This window comes from Geotrypetes seraphini, chromosome 5, assembly GCF_902459505.1.
Source record: "Geotrypetes seraphini chromosome 5, aGeoSer1.1, whole genome shotgun sequence".
In the NCBI taxonomy this organism is placed as follows: domain Eukaryota; kingdom Metazoa; phylum Chordata; class Amphibia; order Gymnophiona; family Dermophiidae; genus Geotrypetes; species Geotrypetes seraphini.
The window spans coordinates 246,042,657-246,063,879 of record NC_047088.1 but is presented as its reverse complement, the minus strand read 5'-3'; the positions used below and the strand labels follow the sequence as shown (position 1 = coordinate 246,063,879).

General features: G+C 43.1%; 1 protein-coding gene across 1 annotated transcript in view; it reads right to left on the bottom strand.

The window, feature by feature from the left end:
- The window catches only part of ITGB5 (integrin subunit beta 5), a 159,411-nt gene that overhangs the window by 72,045 nt on the left and 66,143 nt on the right, over positions 1-21,223 (bottom strand). The window contains exons 6-8 of the mRNA XM_033945617.1: positions 12,621-12,782; positions 10,932-11,027; positions 9,296-9,385 (exon numbers count right to left, since the gene is read on the bottom strand). Coding sequence (XP_033801508.1) covers positions 9,296-9,385; positions 10,932-11,027; positions 12,621-12,782 — 348 coding nt within the window. The remainder of the gene's footprint in view (positions 1-9,295; positions 9,386-10,931; positions 11,028-12,620; positions 12,783-21,223) is intronic.

Here is a 21,223-nt window from a genome sequence, read left to right as displayed (position 1 = left end):
TTGCTCATTGGAACGATGATACCATGCACTTATCTGTACCAACTTTAAAGTTTGTAGTTGTAAGGGCTCTTTGGGGGTCTCAACGCGGCCCCGTTTCGAAAATTCTGCTTCAGGAGACCCAATGCTACAATGCTACACACTGTTAAACGTATCTGTCCAAGAGGTGATCGTTTGTAAAACTTCAAAAATTCCAGACGACGTTTTACAAACGATCACCTCTTGGACAGATACGTTTAACAGTGTGTAGCATTGTAGCATTGGGTCTCCTGAAGCAGAATTTTCGAAACGGGGTCGCGTTGAGACTCCCAAAGTGCCCTTACAACTACAAACTTTAAAGTTGGTACAGATAAGTGCATGGTATCATCGTTCGGTATCATCGTTCCAATGAGCAAGAGTTGTGCATAATTATTTTGAACTTTTTTGTCAATTTAACAGAGTTTATTCAAACAATACTAGTTTTTACCAGTGGTCAGAAAGTGATGTTCTATAAAGCAAATGCAATGATTGGACGGTAAACTCTTGCCTCAAGGGGAGGTATCCACCTCCCTTTCAGAGTTTCACTTTTCTGAGCGTTTTTAGGAGTCATTTGCTCTCTCCCCACTGGTATTTAATACTACCACAGTCAGTCTCTCATTCATTAATTTTCCCCACATTAGGCATGCATTAGCCCTTGACACGGTTTAGTAAAAGGGTTCCAAAGCGAGTAAATAAATGAAGAAATTCCTCTTTAAGAGTGTCTCTGTGGCTGCAGCAAAATTGTTGAAACCAAATTTAGGAAGCAACATGACAGTCGCCAGATTGATTCACTGCCACTTATGTAAAAAAAAAAAAAAAAAAATGTATTCAGCGTGATTAAAAATGAATAGAAACAGAGAATTAAGAATACAGTCATAGAGGGGTCCTTTTATTAAGGCCCGCTAAGCGATTTAGCGTGAACTAAAGATTAGGGCGCGCTAAATAAGAACATAAGAATTGTCGCGGCTGGGTCAGACCAGTGGTCCATCATGCCCAGCAGTCCGGTCACACGGCGGCCCTCTGGTCAAAGACCAGCGCCCTAACTGAGACTAGCCTTAGGAATCTACTATAATAAAACGCTAAGCGCGCATGCGCACTCTTAGCCCGTGCTTCCCTGATCCCTGATCTGTCGCGCTGTGCCTGCAAGAGTGCGCATGCGCACTTACTACGTCACAAGGACTCCAGCCGGGACTGCAGCCAGCCGCCGATTGCCTCCACAAGTGAAGTACGAGAAAGCGAGGGTCCGTCCGTCCGTCAGAGCTGCTAATAAGATCACGTGCTGCAACCCCAACCCCAACCCCCTCCCCCTGTTCCACTCTCGCGCGCACGTACTCGGTGCCGCCACAGCTCCGGCTCTTTCCCGCCCTCTAGACTTGCCTTGGGGGCCGCAACGATGAACACCTCCAGCCCTGAGGCCTTCCTTTAATCCCGTCAGGGCCCGCCTTCGCCGATGCAACTTCCTATTTCCGCGCAGGCTGGGCGCCACCGATTCGCACCCGGCCCGGGTGGACGGACACAATGTTAGCGATGCGGGAACGGGAGGGAAGAGGAAGCTGGCGAGATAACGGGCCCGTGGGGGAGGGGCTAGAGGTGATACAGCAGCTACGGAAGGGAAGGGAGACTTTGCCATTTGGAAGGAGGATAACGGGCCTGAAGGGAAGGGGCTAGATAAATACAGGACCCATGAACGGGAAGAGAGATAATGGGCGACAGTGGACTGGAGTGACCAGAGTGACCAGAGTGACCAGACCGGATCATAACTGGCAACCATATTCTATCAAATTATGCCTGGCTACTGCACAGGGACGTGGGAAGGATAGAAATGCTGCTGCATAGGGGGCAGGGAGAGACACAGATAGAAAGACAGACAGCGGGAGGGAGAGAGACAGAAAGAAAGACAGACAGACATATTCTAGAACCCGTTAATGTAACGGGCTTAAAGACTAGTATAGGAATATAATGGATGTCTTAGCATTTAGCACAGCTTAATAAAAGGACCCCAGAATTGGAAAATATCACAAAGTACCAGGATTTACAAACTGAAACTGGGAGAGCCTGGAAAACAAAAATCAATGGTGGTATGAACAATCCCTGCGGCGTTGGCAGACATGCCCCGGTGTCTTAATCAGGAAGGACTACGACCTTACCAGCTAGAACAAAAAATCAGATTTATTTGGAACTGCATATATTCTACGATGGCTCCTCTACAATTCTTAGGATCTTGGGTAGGACTAGAATTCATAGGGAGCACAACCTATCAAAAGGCTGTAATGGCTTTGCAAACTTTGACAATTTATCTCATTATATACACACTGGACAGAGATTGTTCACCCTCTCCGAGGTGGAGAGCACTCGCTAAAGTTGAAAGGGGATAGATTTCGGACAAACGTAAGGAAGTTCTTCTTCACCCAGAGAGTGGTGGAAAACTGGAACGCTCTTTCGGAGTCTGTCATAGGGGAAAACACCCTCCAGGGATTCAAGACAAAGTTAGATAAGTTCCTGCTGAACCAGAACGTACGCAGGTAGGGCTAGTCTCAGTTAGGGCGCTGGTCTCTGACCTAAGGGCCGCCGCGTGAGGGGATTGATGGGTATGATGGACCACTGGTCTGACCCAGCAGCAGCAATTCTTATGTCCAGCTAGACCAGGTAGCATTCAAGCCCGACTATCAAGGGGAAGATGGGAAGATGTTGTTTGGGGGGGGGGGGGGGGAAACGGCCTGGAATGCAGTTACAGTGCAGCAGGGGCATTCTGCTTTATTATCCCCTCTGTTTCTAGCAGCCTGCAGGGGTGAGCCCGGAGCAGAGCAGTGAACTGTCTCTACTCCCTAATCCAGCCTCTCTTCTCCTGCTGCTCCCGGTCTACCCAAGCCTCTCCAGGCTCCACAGTTCCACTTCCTTTTTACCTACAAATGAAGCCCTGATTCCACCTAAAAGCTAAGCGCTCGTGGAAGTTATAGGATAACTCTTTGTTACCAGTTCTTCCTGCCATTCTTTGGACCATCCTCGTCACTCTTTAATATTTATGATAAATATATAAATACGACAACACCATAGCAAATGGGAGTTATCTCTGGTACATAAGCTGATTTCATATGCGTAGCGCAACGGGATATACTCGTAGGTCATATCTGATATCCCGTTGCGCTACGCATATGAAATCAGCTTATGTACCAGAGATAACTCCCATTTGCTATGGTGTTGTCGTATTCTTTGGACCAAACATGATAACTTGCTGTGAGAAAAATCTCACTCACAGGCCTTCAGTCTTATTCCTATGACAGTAAATCTCACACATTTGGATGGGGCACCCTTGGTATTTCTGCAGGGACCCAACAAACCTCAGGATAGACAAAAAATTAAGTACATAAGTAACATCATACTGGGTTATACCAATGGTCCATCTAGCCCATTATCCATTTTCCAGCAGTAGCCAATCCTGGTCACAAGTATCTGGCAAGATGCGAACAGATTTTATACTACTTATGGTTTGTGGACTTTTCTTTCAGGAACTTGTCCAAACGTTTTTTTTTTGTTTTTTTTTTAAACCCTGCTAAGCTAACTACTTTTACCACATTCTCTGGCAACAAATTCCAGAATTTACTTACATGTTATTTTCTTTGATTTGTTTTAAATGTACACCTTAATAGCTTCACTGTATGCTCCCTAGTCCTTGTATTTTTGGAAAGAGTAAACAAACAATTCACATCTTCCTCTTCCACTCTAATCAGTACTTTATAGATCTCTATCCTGCCTCCTCTCAGCTGTCTCTTCTTAAAATAAATAAAATACACTGCCTTGAATGTTGGCATGGTAGTATATAAATATATTAAAAATTAATCTAATCTATTCCAGTATACTCTCTGTTTTGCTATACACTTCTCCCTCCATATTCGCGGGGGATGCGAGCAGACCATAGGCATGAATATGGAAAAACCACAAATAACTTTTTAAATGTTGTTCGCATTTTTTAGAAAACGTCATCGTTTTTATTATTGAAACCGCGAATAACTTTTCTACTGTTATTTGCGGTTTTAGAAATAAGCAGCGATTTCAGAGCTTGGAGCAGGCAAGCAGCGATTTCAGGGCTTGGAGCAGGCGAGCAGCAATTCCCAACGATTCCCAAAGAATTAAGGGCTTGGAACAGGCAAGCAGCGATTCCTGGCGATTTCAGGGCTTGGAGCAAGCAAGCAGTGATTACCAGCGATTCAAAGAGAATTTAGGGCAAATAGCAGGCAAGCAGGCAAACAGCAATTCCCAGTGATTCAAAGAGAATTTAGGGCTAATAGCATGCAAGCAGCGATTCCCAGCGATTTTCTCCATGCATGCTGGGAAGAAGCCTTCCCTATGGATGTTGGGAAGCAGCGATTTTCAGAGTGAATGGTAAACGCTAAACTTTTTTATCGGTACAGTAAAAGGAAAAAGAACTTTAATGATGATGATGTAATTTGGGGGGGGGGGTGGAGTCAGCAGCCGAAAAATCGCAAATAAGCAAATCCGCAGATACGGAAACCGCGGATACGGAGGGAGAAGTGTACATACATCTTCTCTAGAAAATGCTATTCGGTGATTTCTTCTCCTCTTACTATTAACTCAGTACTGGCAGAACCTGTCTAAACTGTGAAGTCCTTTGAGTATGATGGAACTTGGTGACTCCTTTGCATGTTTATCCACAAGGCTGACTGGGAGCCTTGTGGTAATGCCACAGGCAAGGCCGTACCCAAAGTTAGACAGACATGAATGATTCATCAGTCTACACGTCCTGCTGCGGGAAAATGAGAAAGAATGTTTCTTTTTTCTCTGCTCTGCTGCATTCATACAAGTGTATAAATAACTCATGTTCGGGTAATACAGTCTAGGAAAGAAAAGAAACTCAGGAACTGATTCAAATTTCTAAAAAAAATAAAATAAAATTAGCAGCTTTGCGGTGTGGCAGCACTTGTAGCAAATACAAACTTGTCATAAGAAACATTTTTCCTGCTGGAATTTCCCCTTGTTGTGACTGAATTTTCTTTGGTTAAGGTTTTGAGCTGGCTTTCCTTTCTAGTAAGGAATACAGCAGAGGGAGAAAGGTGAACACAAGGTCCACAGTGCAGGAAAAGTGTGAAGGGGCCTCAGATGAAACATTCAAAGGGATGCAGCAACCTTTATTCCAAGACCCAGCATGGCTTGAGTTTTGGCAAATGCCTGCGTCGAGGGTCAAAATGTTGCCAACCAATATACAGTACGTAATTCTTTCAACAGAGAAATCAAAAACACACAGTTGTAACAACAGCCAATTTTCTCTCGGGGGGGTGGGAGGTGGGGGACGGCGTGGCACGAGGGAGCGGGCATCCCTCCTGCCAATTTTCTCTCGTGGGGAGGGGGATTCCTGGTGCTACGTTCGTCAGGGGTCATTAGGTAGGGCTGTCATTGGCGGTGGGGGACTTTTTTTCTTTTTTTTTGTGCCACAGATATATTTTGCATGTGTAACACACGCAAAATATCTGTGCTATAGAAAAAAAAAAATTGAAAATAAAACCCCCAGGCAGATCTGTCGGTAACATGGTCGGGTTTTTTTTTCTGATAGCTAAAACCCCTGTTTTTGTGGTTTTGCGTAGCCAAGCGATGTCAGTGCATCAATCGCTTGGTTACTTTGCTTGGGGGTTTTAGCTCATTTGCATGGCCGGATTGGAAAATGGGCGATCGAGGGCGAAAAACATGTGGCGAGTCGTTTTGTGCCTCGGGTTGGTAAAAGCGATTGTCGCTAAAGCCGTGAAAACAGGTTTAGCGGCAATCGCTGACTTTAGTGCATCTAGCCCACAAAAAATATGCAAGCAGGCAACTGGCCCATTAAGCAGCTGTTTAGATTCTGAATTTCACCCTCTTTTCATTAATTCTACTTCTTATATGCAGTTTTTAGAAGGTTGTTAAAAAGTGTAATGTAATGTAATGTAATGTAATTTATTTCTTATATACCGCTACATCCGTTAGGTTCTAAGCGGTTTACAGAAAATATACATTAAGATTAGAAATAAGAAAGGTACTTGAAAAATTCCCTTACTGTCCTGAAGGCTCACAATCTAACTAAAGTACCTGGAGGGTAATAGAGAAGTGAAAAGTAGAGTTAGAGGAAAAATAAAAATAAAATAGACATTTTAACAAGACAGCATTGATCTAAATACTTTGGAAGGTAGAAGAGAGGAGAGAAAGGAATAGAAGCAGAAGGGGGAGCCGTTGAACAGTAGAATTCTGGAGAAATTTAAATGATAGAAATAGAACAAAACAAAGACAAAAGGCAAAACAATAGATAAGATTAAAGATAAATCATAAGCTGGAAAGAAAAATAAAATAAAACTTTGTCTTCAATCTCCTTTATCTCAGCTCTTTCCTACAGATCAATCCCATATTTAGGGCTCCTTATACTAAGGTGCGCTTGGACTTTAATGCGTGGAATAGTGCGCACTACATTGCCGCCCGTGCTAGACCTTAACGCCAGCATAGAGCTGACATTAGTTCTAGAAACGTAGCGCACGGTAATTTCCTGCGTGCGCTAAAAAACGCTAGCGCACCTTAGTAAAAGGAGCCCCAAGTGTCGTGTCTCATACTTCTGAGATAAGGTCTACTGGAATTTTTAGCCCTGTGCCTCGATAACACATTTACCTTATTATATGTATTTATTGTACTTGATTTAAGATTTGAAATGGAATAAAGATTTAAAAAAAAAAAAAAAGAGTTACCGTATTTTCACGTAGATAACGCGCACCCGTGTAAACCGCGCACACGGGTATAGCGCGCGGAAAACACAAATTTACGTACAGAAATTTTTATACACCGCGCACACCCGTATACCGCGCATGCCAGCGAGCCCAGCTGTTTCCTCTGACGTCAGAGAAAGGGCGGGACCGCCTGAAGAGGAAGCAGCTGGGCTGGCATCCGGAAACAAGGTAGACAGCTTCTCCATGGGGGAGGGGGGGAGGCTGTGGGGGTGCGAGCGCTCCTTCCGGGTGATGAATCGGGCGTCGGGGGAGGGGGAAACTATGTAAAAAAAATTTTGTACAACGCGCTCACGCGTATAACGCGCAAGGTTATGCGCGGTTTGTAAAAACCACGTATAACGCGCGCGTTATATGCGTGAAAATACGGTATCAATATGTAACATTTATGGACCTGTTTAACAAATCTCAGATGATGTGTTTGGTTTCTGGTGGCAAACTACGTTTGTATACCCATGTACTAGATATGATTCCACAATCAGACATACCAAAACTTGTTTAGCATATCTTTTTTTCTTGTTTTTTCATTGCAAAACTAACAAAAATATTGAACACACCAAAAAAAAAAAAAAAACCCTGAATAGTTTGTTAAATATGTCAATGATTGAATTTTATTATAATGTGTATATTACGTAAACGTCACTCATAAAATCACAGTACTTTTTATTTCAGAGCGATGTACAAAAATTTAAAAAACCTGACCATTATAATGTTATTATAATAAAAACATTATAATGGTAAGGTTTTTTTATTTTTGTGCATTGCTCTGAATTGAAAAGTACTCTGATTTACAAATATTTTTTATGTTATAAAAGGTTATTTATTGTGTAAGTGGACATTTATATTTATCATTGATAATTATTTAGTAAAGATTTTTATACCACCTGGCTGTGATCATGGAGGTTTATAACATACAATTATAATAGAAAAGAAGGGTATAGAAAACTAGGAGAGACCTACGATATTCATTTGAGTTTGTTTTAACATAATTAAAGATAAAAGAAGTTACCAGCACAGCTCATTAAACAAGAAACATCCCCAAAATACCCTACAATCAGCTTCTCCCTCCCTCTGAAATGACAGCTGAACCAAATGCATGGAGAAAAAATATGCTTTCAACTGCCTTTTAAAGTTGGTCAAAACGTCCAATGCATGTACTTCAACTGGAAGCTGAAATATTGCACTTTCATGACGAGATGCCCATAGGGCTTGTGCAGGCACTTTTCCATCTAAGCTGAGTGGAAGTCCTCCATCTACAGTCCTGCCAGTGGGGGGTGCTGTTTAACTATCATGTTTTCAAGGACAACCAAGCTCTGCAGGATTCCAAGGAACCTGCCTCTACCTAGCCGTTGAAAACACAATATTGAAACACCCTCTCCACTGGCAGCAATGCAATTAGAGGACTCCCACTCAGCTCAGAGGGAACATTGTGTGCAGGCAGGTGGTATAGCAAAGACTACAATACTGGTATTAGCACCTAAAATTAGGTGGATCCTTATAAAATTGCCCTTAACTGTCTAGATTCCAGCCTGGTAACATCTGAACTATGAGGCTGGAAAATTTGGCATTTGTAACATCAGGATACATTTAAGGGAGATTCCCTGTCACTACTCCTATTTTGTCTGGCACTAAACCCAATGAATGTTCTAATTGACTGAATGGCTATGGGTTTAGCTTTAACCTAAAATCATTAATGACCCCCAAAAGTATGATATCTACTGTTTCTAGATTATTTAAAGCTGTATATGTTTGATTTGTTTCCATATACGGATTAATTTGAGATAACTGTGCCGGTGGAATAGTTTTGTGCTCTCCATCTCAGACATGCCCCAGTCCCACCATTTGGTATTGGCGCAATAAATTCCATCTATTAATGGTCTGGGAATCCCTGTCAGCTTGGTTTTCTCGTCATCGTAGTAAGCTTTTTCTGTCCATTTGGGCGCCTTATTTGGACCCTCTTCCCCCTCTGATTAAAAGCCAAGTTCTCAACTGGTTGCAGAAGCCAGTGGTACCCATGTTGCCAGTGGATTAAAGGCGGGGAGGGGGGGAGGCTTCTCTTGTTGGGTAGGGCTTGGACGAGTCTGGGTATAAGAACTCTACCTGGACTCTACCGGTCTCCGCCCATTTGGGTGGTTTGTTGTTTCTGTTCCTGTATACTGTAGACTGCAAATGCTGTCTCACCGGCTATGTTTGTTTGGCCTTTATCGTTTAATAAACAGTTTTGAAAAAAAAATAAAAATAAAATCTATTTATTAGTTTGTAGGATGCATGTACCGATCCCAAAACCACCACGATGTGCCCGACGGTAATGCTTTTTAACCTGGAGCAAGCACACATTAATGGTTACCACAGCTTAGTAAAAGGGCCCCGTAGATTTTTGTGCAAAAAATAATACATTTGAATAAAATTTATCATGAGAAGGATGTATTAAGGTGCCAGCTCATTTCTGCAAACATATCTGTAGATTAAAACAAACAGCATTTAAGTTTGCAAATGCACAGAAAGTACAAGAAGAAAGAGAAACTTACATTGTATGCATTGATTATCAGCTGGATAATATTTTTGGAGTCTTGATCTAAAATCTCCACTGTTGTTCCAGGTATCAGTGCTGTAAAATTCTTTCAAACAAAATTTGCAATTAATTGTTTCTTAAGTGCAAACATAAACAGTTACTAAAGCAAATAATCATTAAGATAAGTCATATGAGTTGTGCCTCTTAAAGTTGCAAGCAAATTGAAGGAGAAGTGCTTTCACTGCTTAGTTAGAACAAGTTCTAGCTACATGTTGGCAGCACCCCTGCAATTGCTTATCCTTGATGCCAGGCTATCTGCCAACGGCTTGCACCTCCCAACCTGCTCATCGCTTTAAGCCTTTAATCTTCAAAGGAACAGGAAAACCTCTTCAAAAATATTGCTGTTTATTTTTCATCAAATCACATCATTCTCCACTCATAGTAGCTATGTCTGTGCGCATTCTTTCAGGTCTCCACTTATACGTGGCGCTTACTCGGGCATTCTGTTCCCTCTAAGCTGAGTGGGAGTCCTCCAACTGCACTGCCGTCAGCGAGGGGTGGCGCTTTAAATCACTAGGGACAGGAAGATTCCTTAGAGTCCTGCAGATCTTGCCTGTCCCTCACTATTGAAAATGTGATAGTGAAATAGCAACCCCTAGTGGCAGAACTGTCGGTGGAGGACTTCTGCTCAGCTCAGAGAGAACTGTGCAGGCAGCTTTTGGAAATGAGAAGAACAGGGTCATGGGGAGGGGAAAGAGACAGAATTACCGAGGAGAAATGAGATGAGAAAGGAATAGGATTCTGAGACATTCCACAGTCTCCTAAAAAAAAACCCAGGCAGACCTATGTAGAAATCTCTGGGCAGTCTATGGAAGGCTCATGAGAACTGTTATTAGAGATAGGAACTGGTCAAATTTCATTTTCACTTCATTTGGCTTTCTTTGAAGTAAGGAGTGGCCTAGTGGTAGAACTGCTGCTTGTGACCCTTAGTAAGTCATTATATTCTAAGGGTGCCTTAGCATTTAACATGCGCTAAATCGGTTAGTGCGCTTTAATAAAAAAACCCCCTTAATCCTCTATTGCCCCAAGTACAAAATAAGTACCTATATATATATATAAACCACTTTGAAAGTACTGTATAACTACAATAAGGCAATTCTCTTGATTTTAGATTAACTCATCCTTCTTCCCATTTGTAAAGGTATTCCACCCAAATTGTTTTCCCCTGCACCCCAATCTCTGACTAGATACTTCCTTTTGATTCAAACCATCTTGGTTCTCTTCCATTTGCACTTTGTATCCCAGAAAGTACTTTTTCTGTTCCCCTTACATCTCATACACTCATTATATGTATCTCGTTGTAAACATCTCTTACTTCTTGTTGTAAACATCTCTTATTCTCACTGTATGTAACTTGTTGTAAACCGCTTTGAACTTATGGCATAGCGGTATATAAGAAATAAAATTATTATTATTATTATTATACAAGTCTCATTTCCTTTCTTTCTTGATTTTAGGATTTTTTTCCAGCTTGTTTCACAAATTCATTTTAACAGAAATTTGTCAGTACACATAAAACTTTTCAATTGCAGCTTTTCAGTATATGCTGCGGGCAGCCATTTTGTTCAACCAGTAGTGACTGGATAGCTTACCTTGTAGAGCATATAATGAGATTTTGTCACTGCAAAGATGAGGTAAATGTTGTTCTCAGCCAGCTTTTCTCCAAGAAGTGCAAGGGATGGATAATCCTAGGAAAATACAGAAGAAATTGGCTACAACTATTTCTAAATTACAACTTTAGAACTGCATTATAAACAATGCCTAAGGTAGGGGGAAAGAAGCAGTTCCTCCTAACTGCATTGTGTTTCTAAAAAAAAGTTTAAAAAAAAAGTTAAATTCTTAAAAACATAAAAAGAAATCATTCAGACCAACAACCTAAATAAAAACAATGAGAACATAAGAACTGCCATATTGGGACAAACTGAAGATCCATCAAGCCCAATATCCTGTTTCCAACAGTGGCCTACCCAAGTCCCAAGTATGGGCAGACTAAATGAGCCATTTGGCTATTATATACCATCATGTTGCCATGTTTCTAAGTACCAAGCTAGATCCCAAGTAATAAAACAGATTTTATGCTGCTTATCCTAGGAATAAGCAATGGATTTCCCCCATGCCATCTCAATCATGGCCTATGAACTTCTCTTTTAGCAAATTATCCAAACCTTTTTTTAAACCCAGCTAAGCTAACTGATTTCACCACATTCTCCGGCAACAAATTCCAGAATTTAATTACACGTTGTGTGAAGAAATATTTTCTCTGGTTTGTTTTAAATCTACTACTTAGTAGCTTCATCGCATGCCCTCTAGTCCTAGTATTTTTGGAAAGAGTAAACAAGTGATTCATATCTACCCTTTTCACTCCACTCAGAGATTTTCAGCCTATTACTTTAATCCTTCTAGTTCTTCTTCTGGGCCCTATACATTAGGGATGCACTGCAGATTTGGCTAGAGAAAAGATTATACAACCACAAGAGAGTTTCCATTGTGTGTGCTTAGCTTCCGGTACAGGAGACATTGTTGTACTCCCAAGTACACGTCAACACCCACATAACAGCCTTTATTGAATCCAAATAATTTTTCTATGGAAATGGAGAACAACCTCTTAATACTACCAATTATACGATCACTATATTTTGCAGAGAGGATTGTTGAGTTCATTTCTCTATGGAATTTTAGTTCTTGTGAAGGATGCCAGATTGGAAATAGAAACCCTCCATTTATCAATGGCATAAGGACAACATGGGCAACAGCAATTGACCACCCCCCTCCCCACCACCACCACAACCACCACCATTTGGTTAGTATACTTTGCAGGGACCATTTCGAAGGGTGAGAGGGTAATTTAGTCTCCATCCCTGCACAATTTCTGGTTCCTCAGCTGAGATTGCCAACAGTGATCTCACTGGTACCAAATGTGATGGTGGTTTCTGTGGACACCATTCCCAGGAAGTGGACTGAGACCAAAACTTGGCTCACAATGGCCATCTCTATCAGTTCTTACTATCCTGAACCAGAGAGTGAAAAGCTCTATAAATCTGGCACAAATGATCTTGATGGCCTATGAACATCTATTTTTTTATTCAGCATCATTTTTTATATTATAATCTTGTGGTATATCTTATTTTTGTTATACAAATTTTCTCGAACCATTCAGTCCTAATTTGCCTACCTCTGAGTCTACAACTAGTTTGAAGTTGGGCAAAATGAATTAAAGTCAGTCAATTATGGAAATATGTAAGGAAAAATATAGCTCAATGATCCTGTGGTCCAGCTCTCACCATCTCACTGGAGGCACTGTATTCATTTACTTCATTCAGGTGACACTGGCCATCATGGGGCTGTACCAGACCTCCTAGCTTTCCATCCAAAGCAAGGTGCGGCACATCATCTGTCGTGAACACCAATAAGTGGGAAGCCTCCTTCCGCCAACCAATCTTTTCCTATACGTATAGAAGAACACCATTGGTTTTTTACCGGATAAAACAATTTTCCTCAACTGTACCTTCAACATCTCTGTAGTACAGAAGAAATGATGCAGTGGATTTCACAAAGGAATAACTATAAATCCATACCTCCAGCTTGTTTGGTTGACCACAGGTGAGACAGCAACTCTGGTAGATATAATGCACAGATCATCTAAAAGGCCTATGTCCCCCTGTGTTCACAGTGTTTTCCAAAGGCACATTTTTGGGGGGAAGAGGGGAGGGTTTACTGTAGCTTGAAAGTTTGTGCTTACTCAGAGCTGGATGCACTAAACAGGGTTGGTAAGACCGCATGGGTCCGCTCCGCTCCGATTTTTGGCTGATTCCAAAAGAGCTATTAATGCACAAAAAGGTTTGCATGCAAATGATTTGAGTGGAAGTTCATTGTAAGCCCTGTCTGAGCCAGCAGGGGAAGCCCAAACAGTTGAGAAGCAGGAGAAGCTCCGAAGCAGCCTCCTGCCACTCAGCTGTTCGGGGCAGGAAACCTTTTTTTTTTTTTTTTTTTAATGGACCGCTAGTCCAAAATGGCGGGCCTTCCCTTCCCCGGTGCATCATGTGAAGCACGCGTAGGGGCCTAAGGCCCTGATTGGCTCAGATGCCTAAGGCTCCTCCCAAGGAGACAGGCCTTAGGTATCTGAGCCAATCAGGGCCTTAGGCTCCTCCCTCTGAATCCCAGGAGCACTTATGCCAGCTAAAACCTGGTGTAAATCATGTTATACAAAGTGGATGTGGATCCTCTCTAGTCTATATGCATTTTTTTGCCCCCTTCCCATGGCCATACCCCATTTTGAGTTGCAAATGATCCAAGTTAGGTGCCTAGCATTACAGAATCATGAGTAACCAGATTGGTGGCCAAGTCAAAATTAGTGCCAAATAAGGCCTTGTTTTGCTCCATAATTAACTCACTGGAGCCTATTAACTAATTCTCTTAGGTGCCGATCTGGAACTTGTGCCCAACTGGGCGCCCACATTTTGCATATTAAATGTGCGTTAAATTGAATGGCATTAAAACATTTTAACATGCATTAAAAAAAATTTAAAAGTGCTTTATTTAAAAAAATATGGAGTCCATTGACTTTATTTGTTGATTCACAGTAAATAATAATATTTTACTTTCTAAGTTTTTTCATTACATATCCAGGACGGGAGAGGGGTAGGGGAGGGAAAGATACTGGAAAAACTGTTATGAAATTTTTTTATTATAGTAATAAAGTTGTTTAGTATTATCACTTATTGTTAGAAGGGGGGTATTGTTATATTTCTATATACTATTTATATGAAATGGTGTATTTTAGGTAATAATTTGCTATTTTTATTCAAATGTATTACACTGTTGTAATTTTATAAAATAATAAAATATATATATATAAAAAAAAAATGAAACTGAATATGTGACATGCACCTAAAAAGCAAAAACAAAAGGAATTGACCTTCCCATTGCAAATGCAAGCAGTGTCTCACTTCCGGTTCACCACACAATTGTTTCCCACGTACACACCTTTATAAGACCCCCAGGGACCCCTGAAGAAGACTTTTTGTCGAAACGCGGACCGTGTTGAGTCCTGTATCCCTAGCGGACTAGGTCCTTTAAGGCTCTTATGTGGATGATTTACTTTTATGTGGATGGAATTATTTTGTGTGGATGATTTTAGTGTACCTTTGGAACTTTGATACTTTCAAATAAAGTCCATTTAGGAACATCGTCACTCCACAGAGTTTTTTTGGTTTTCTCTGGATTTTCTTCTTTATGCACCTAAAAAGTCCAAAACTTATGGGAATGACCACAACTAACATTTTTGCCCTGTGAACATCCCTGTGCATCAGACAAATCTGCACACACACTTTCGATTTCAAGTAAATCTATCTTATGCGGATTTGTTGAAGATATCCTAAAAGCTGGACTGGGTGGGTCCCAAAGGCTAGGTTGAAAGTGAATACACATGAGATGCATGCTACTTGTATTTTAAGCAAATCAGCATTCATGCATATTTATTAAGGATATCCTGAAAATCTGACATGCCAGTACTGAAAGTGAATGTCACTGCTCCAGTGCATCATGGAACCTGTAGTCCCTTCTTCTACCATTTGGAATCAGCACACCTAGAAGCAGAAGAATCAGGATGTGGGTTGTCAGAAGTCCAGAACTAGACTTAATTCTCCTTCCCGGAACTGGGCCATTTGGAATCTATGTTTTTGCCAAGTATACATTAATACGAGTATATTTGTGTAACCAGACCACACTAGCAATGTGCAAATTCTAAAGTTGAATGGTCTCCTTCAGGCAGTTACTTGTCTGTGATAATTCAGGCTGTTTCATCTGCAGACCTCCTATGACATGTTCCTCCCATCTTTTTGGAATAAGTAGGAGCTCTGGTTTCCAAAGGATTATGCACCAGCCTGAAGGGATTAAGGCCTGATTTTATGAACCAAGAAAGGTTTGACAATAAGTGATTGCTAAGCTCTTCAAAAGGATATCCTTCTTTTCCAAGAGATGGCAGACAAGCTCTCATTAAAGGATGAACCCTCTTGTTTTGCTTCATTTTCTTACTCAGAGCAAATTAAAGCTGTTTTAGAAATGGCTCCATGGTATTTAAAGCCAAACAAAATGAACTAGAATCCTATAAATAAGAAATTCAAAAATAATACAGAAAACGTCAGCATGCAGCTATACAGAAAGAGCAGCTACTATAGATTAAAAAAAAAATAATAATTACAGCAGAGAAAGAGAGACCTGAGAACACTTGGAAGGGCATAATAAAAAAAAAGACTAAGTCCCCTTTTGGCCTAAGGCCTTAAACGTTGAAAGTAGAAGCAGGGAAAATGTCCATTATCAAAAAAAAGGTCCAAAAGGAGGTTGTTTTTTTTATAATGGCCTGCCTCTACGTTCAGCTGTTTAAACGCCCAGACCACCACTACATATAAACTTACACCATATAATCAACCTTAAAAAAAGCCTAACTCCCAAACGCCCAAAATAAGAGCATTTAGGCGAAGGAGGAGCCAGTCCTTTGCCTAAAAGCTGGATTCTGTAACTGGTGTCTGTCAAAAACAACACCGGTTATAAAATCCCTCCCCCCCTTCAACGATCCGGGCAGGAGGGAGCCCAAGCCCTCCTGCCCGCGGCACCCCCGAACCCCTCGACATTATCAGGGCAGGAGGGAGCCCAAGCCCTCCTGTCCCGCGGCACTCCCGAACCCCCCGACATTATTGGGGCAGGAGGGAGCCCAAGCCCTCCTGCCCAGGCGAACCTGAACCCCCCACACCATCTGGGAAGGAGGGAGCCCAAGCCCTCCTGCCCTGGCACCCCCGAACCCCCCAACACGATCGGGCAGGAGGGATCCCAAACCCTCTTGCCCTCGACGCAAGGGCCCCCCCGAACCCCCAATCACCCCTCCACAGACTGCAATCCCCCACTGGCCCCACGACCCCCCACCCCACCCCCCCTCCCCGTACCTTCAAAATCTTTGGTCGGACGGACAGGTGCCAAGCCCGTCCGTCCAACAGGCCAGCCATCATCGAATGGCTGGCCTTAGGGCCTGATTGGCCCAGGCGGCTCAAATCCCACCCACAGGTGGGGCTTGAGATGCCTGGGCCAACCAGAATAGGCCCAACCCGGCCCATATGCCTAAGGCCCCGCCCAAAGGAGGGGCCTAAGCCTACTGGGCCTATTCCGGTTGGCCCAGGCGTCTCAGGCCCCACCTGTGGGCGGGATTTGAGCCGCCTGGGCCAATCAGGCCCTAAGGTCAGCCATTCAACGATGGCTGGCCTGTCGGACAAACGGGCTTGACACCCATCCGTCCGACCAACGATTTTGAAGGTACAGGGAGGGGGGGTCGGCAGGAGGGGTCGCGAGTCTGCAGGGGGCCGATCGGGGGTTCAAGGGGGGGCCCTTGCATCGAGGGCAGGAGGGCTTGGGCTCCCTCCTGCCCGATCATGTCGGGAGGTTCGGGGGTGCCGGGGCAGGAGGTTTGGGCTCCCTCCTGCCCTGATAGTGTCGGGGAGGTTCAGGGTTCTCCTGGGCAGAACGGCTTGGGCTCCCTCCTGCCCCGATAGTGTCGGGGTATTCGGGGGTGCCTGGGCAGGAGGGCTTGGGCTCCCTAATGCCCGATCATAGTAGGGAGGGAGGGCTGATCATTGCAGGAGAGATGGCTTATCTCTCCTGCCATGATGGTGATGGCCCACCCCCCTCCGAACCGCGGCACTTCGGAGTGAGGATCGCCGGCAAGGGAGATGCCCTGCCGCGATGCTCACCCTGAAGTGCCGCAGTTCGGAGGGGGGTGGGCGATCACCATCGCGGCAGAAGAGATGAGCCATCTCCCCTGCAGCAATAGGCAGGTTGCTGGGGCCGCTGAGCTGCAGCCATCAGCTCAGTGGCCCCTTTTACAGCACTTACACCTGTTTTGTCTTGGTCTAAGTCAAAACGTATAAGTGCCGACTAGGCAACCTGCCTAAAGTTTTGGTTATACGTGTTTTACGCCTAGGTGTAGGTCGGCCTACCTCCCGCCCACCGCCCACCCTTTCCCCTCCTCTAAACACACCTCTTTTCTCTCTGCGTTTAGAGGCAGGGGAATGGCCTAAGCTGGTTTTAGATACATCTAAAACCAGCTTTGATTATGGGTACTTGGACGATCAGGCTTGTCCAAGTAGCCATTTAGGCCAGTTTTTAGACTTTTTTTTTTTAATTATGAGCCCTTAGGGTTCCTTTTACAAAGGTGCAGTAAGCGTTTTAGCGCCTGCTAACCACACGCTAAACGCTAGCAAGTGCATGTTAGTCTATGAATGCGTTAGCGGTTAGCATGCGCGTATTTTTAGCACTAAAACGCATAGTGCACCTTAGTAAAACGGGGTTTTCAACTCCTAACTCCCACTCACTGCTGTCAGATACCTAGAACCACTGTATCATTTCCCAATCTCTCTCAAAACCATCAAGCCAATGATCCATCTTGCCTAGTATCCCGTCTTCACGGAGGCCAATCCAGGTCACAAGTACCTGGCAAAACCCCATATAGCAGCAGCATTCCATGCCATTGATCCAGGGCAAGCAGTGGCTTCTCCCATGTCTATCTCAACAGCAGTTTATGGACTTTTCCTCCAGGAATTTGCCCACACCTTTTTTAAAACCAGCTACATCTTCTAGCAACGTGTTCCAGAGCTTAACTATTCTCTGAGTGAAAAAATATTTCCTCCTATTGGTTTTAAAAGTATTACTCTGTAACGTCATCGAGTGTTCCCCTAGGTTTTGTAAATCTTGATGCAGCACCACTCAGGATTTTGTAGACTTCGATCATATCTCTCCTTAGCCGTCTCTTTTCCAAGCTGAAGAGCCCTAACCATACTTCTGGGGCTTCTGGTTTTAATCAATACATAGCCTGATATATAAAAATTAAAATAGGTGTTAAGTACCGGAAAAATGCCCTTGTACTCTCCCACCCCCTCTTCTATTAAACTGCGCTAGCAGTTTTTAGTGTAGAGAGCCGCGCCGAATGGCCCGCGCTGCTCCCGACACTCATAGGAACTCTATGAGCGTCGGGAGCAGCGCAGGCCATTCGGCGCGGCTCACCGCGTTAAAAACTGCTAGCGCAGTTTAATAGAAGAGGGCCTCAGTTTTTGTGCCTTTTCTGCATTAAGGGAAAAATCCTATATAAGGCATGTAAAGTTAAGCACCTAAACAGGCATTTACATCAGATGCCTAACTTAGGTCCCCTTTTACCAAGCTGCGTCGCCGAGTGCCGCGCGGCAAATGCTCCGACGCCCATTCAATTCCTATGGGTGTTGGAGCATTTGCCGCGCCAACCTGCGATGCCAACTTTTGTAAAAGAGGAGTTTAAATTCGTAAATTAGCTTCAATAATGTTCTTACTGCACTTGGAAAGCAAATCAATAAAATGTTTCCCCAAACCTCAAAGACGTGGGGAATGAGGTAGACCAGATATAACAAGAAAAATTGTTACAACTTGTTTTTTGGGGAGGTTTGGGGTTTGTTTGTTTTTTCAAGAAGGAAATTCTCAGTCTTCTTGTAAAGTGAACACCCTAGCACATTCCTCTCATCCATATAATATACTGTTTATGTTCCCTTGGAGAAAATAATCTTTTTATTGAAAATCATGTGATATAATCTACGGAAAAAAAAATGTTAAAAGGGGAAAATTCAAAACTAGTTAACCAACTCCCCCTTTAACTAAACTGCGATAGCAGTTATTAGCGCATGGAGCCGCGCTGCTCCCGATGATAGGGAAGATAGGGGCATCGCCCCCCGAAACACTGAATTGAATTTGGGGGGGAAGTAGTGGGGGACATCCGCCCCCCCCCCTCTCAAATGCTGAATCAGACCCGAATCCCAATATGTCACAGGGCCGCTTGCACTCCTGGGACGCATGGGATCAGCTTTGTTGGAAAAGGCTGTAAATATAATAAAAGCGATGACTTAGGCCCAGATGCACTAAAGTTAGCGATCGTCGCTATACTTGTTTTCACAGCTTTAGCGACGATCGCTTTTACTGACCCGATGCACAAAACGGCCCACCGCGTGTTTTTCCCCTCGATTGCTTATTTTCTGATCCGGCCATGAGAATTAGCTAAAACCCCATGCAAAGTAGCCAAGCGATTGATGCACTAACATCACTTGGCTATTCCAACCCCCCCAAAAAAAAACAACAAAAAAAAACCCAGCATTTTAGCGATCAGAAAAACCGACAAATCTGCCTGTTTATTTGTTTTCATTTTTTCTCTCCCATTAAAAAAGAAAAAAGTCCCCCACCGCCGATTACAGCCCTCCCCGATGACCCCCTACAAACGCAGCATAAGAGAAAATTGGCAGGAGGATGCCCACTCCTTCCTGCTACGCAGAACACCCCTGGGCCATGGCCCCCCCCCCCCCCGCGCCAAGCACCCTGAGCCACTGTCCCCCCAAACCTCCCAAAAATGGCAGGAGGGATGCTCACTCCCTCCTGCCACTGCCCCCCCAAACCTTTTTTAAAATTGGATATATAGGAAGTCCACTCTGAGGCTCTAGCTTTGGGCCCACCAGCCCTAAATGACAGGCCTTCCTCACCCTGGTGCATCATGTGATGCACGGGGAAGGGCTACAGGCTCTGATTGGTTCCGTCGCCTAAGTCCCAAGGGTATCTGAGTCAATCAGGCCTTAGGCACCTCCCTCTGTATCCAGGATACTGAGGGAAGAGCCTAAGGCCCTGATTGGTTTGACCAATTGGCTTGACCAATCAGGGCTTTAGGCTCCTCCCTTGCAAAACTACCCCATATGGAGACACTGCTGGACCAAAAAGAAAGGATGCAGCTCATTTGCTTCTGGGCTTCTAGAAGGACCTAACTACCTTTAGCAACTGAAACCTGGCTCTTGAAGCAAACAGAAACGTGAACATTATTTGCTGGGCCTAAAAGAAAGGGTGCGGCTGATCCTCCTAGCAGCACAGAACTACCTGGGAGACCAGGGAGAAAGATAAATGTTGTTTGCCCTTGTTTAACCATCTTCATTTGTCTTACAGTCTGTGGCTATACTGTAAACCCCAAAATGTGTCTAAGAAACAGTAACAGTGGTTTTGAACCACACCAGAACATTCTGTACGGACAATAATCTCTCAGAAACTGTTGTACAGAAGATGCAGCACAAGAGCCAAGCACTGATCCCAGGACTTCTTTTTATTTAGACGTCTCTAAATCACTCACAGTAAAATAGATTTGTGTGGCTTCCTTCCAGTCTCACTTGCACGCAGGAAGGAAGAATATATTTAAGTTATCTAAGGCTTTCCTCTTTTTTTTTTAGGCATGAGGGACATCTATTCATAGCAGTTTATACATGTGTGTTTGTTTTGTATCAGCAAAAAAACTGTGTTTCACACACAAAGCTCTTCCCATTTACCACACAAGTATTTACTCACTAGCTGCCAGACAAAACACTTGAGTAGAATATTGTCTCTATAAAAATTTTAAGCACACATCATTTTTCTTGGGTTTTCTTGAATGTTTATAAAACCTTTTTCCCCAAAACGTTTTTCATTGGTGAACTAACATTTTATTGCTGGAGTGAAAAAAGTTTATGTTTAGGCTATAAATACGAAAAGACGAAATGCGGATATTTTGGGGCATATTGGTATTTAAGATTGTATTTAAATGCTTACTTATTATTACTGATGTGAATATTGTGTTGCACTTTTTGTTAGTAATAAAAATGAATATAGAATTTTAAAAAATAAAATAAAATAAATAAATAAATTGGTGAGGGCCCGTTGACATCCTTTGTCAATTCAACATAATTGTTTTTATTTAATTTTCTTTTATTTTTATACATATCCAGGACGGGGTGGGTGGGTGGGGGCATATCTTTTTGGTTTATTTATTATTATTTTTTTTTTTTTTATTGAACTGCTGGAAGGAAGGGGAGGG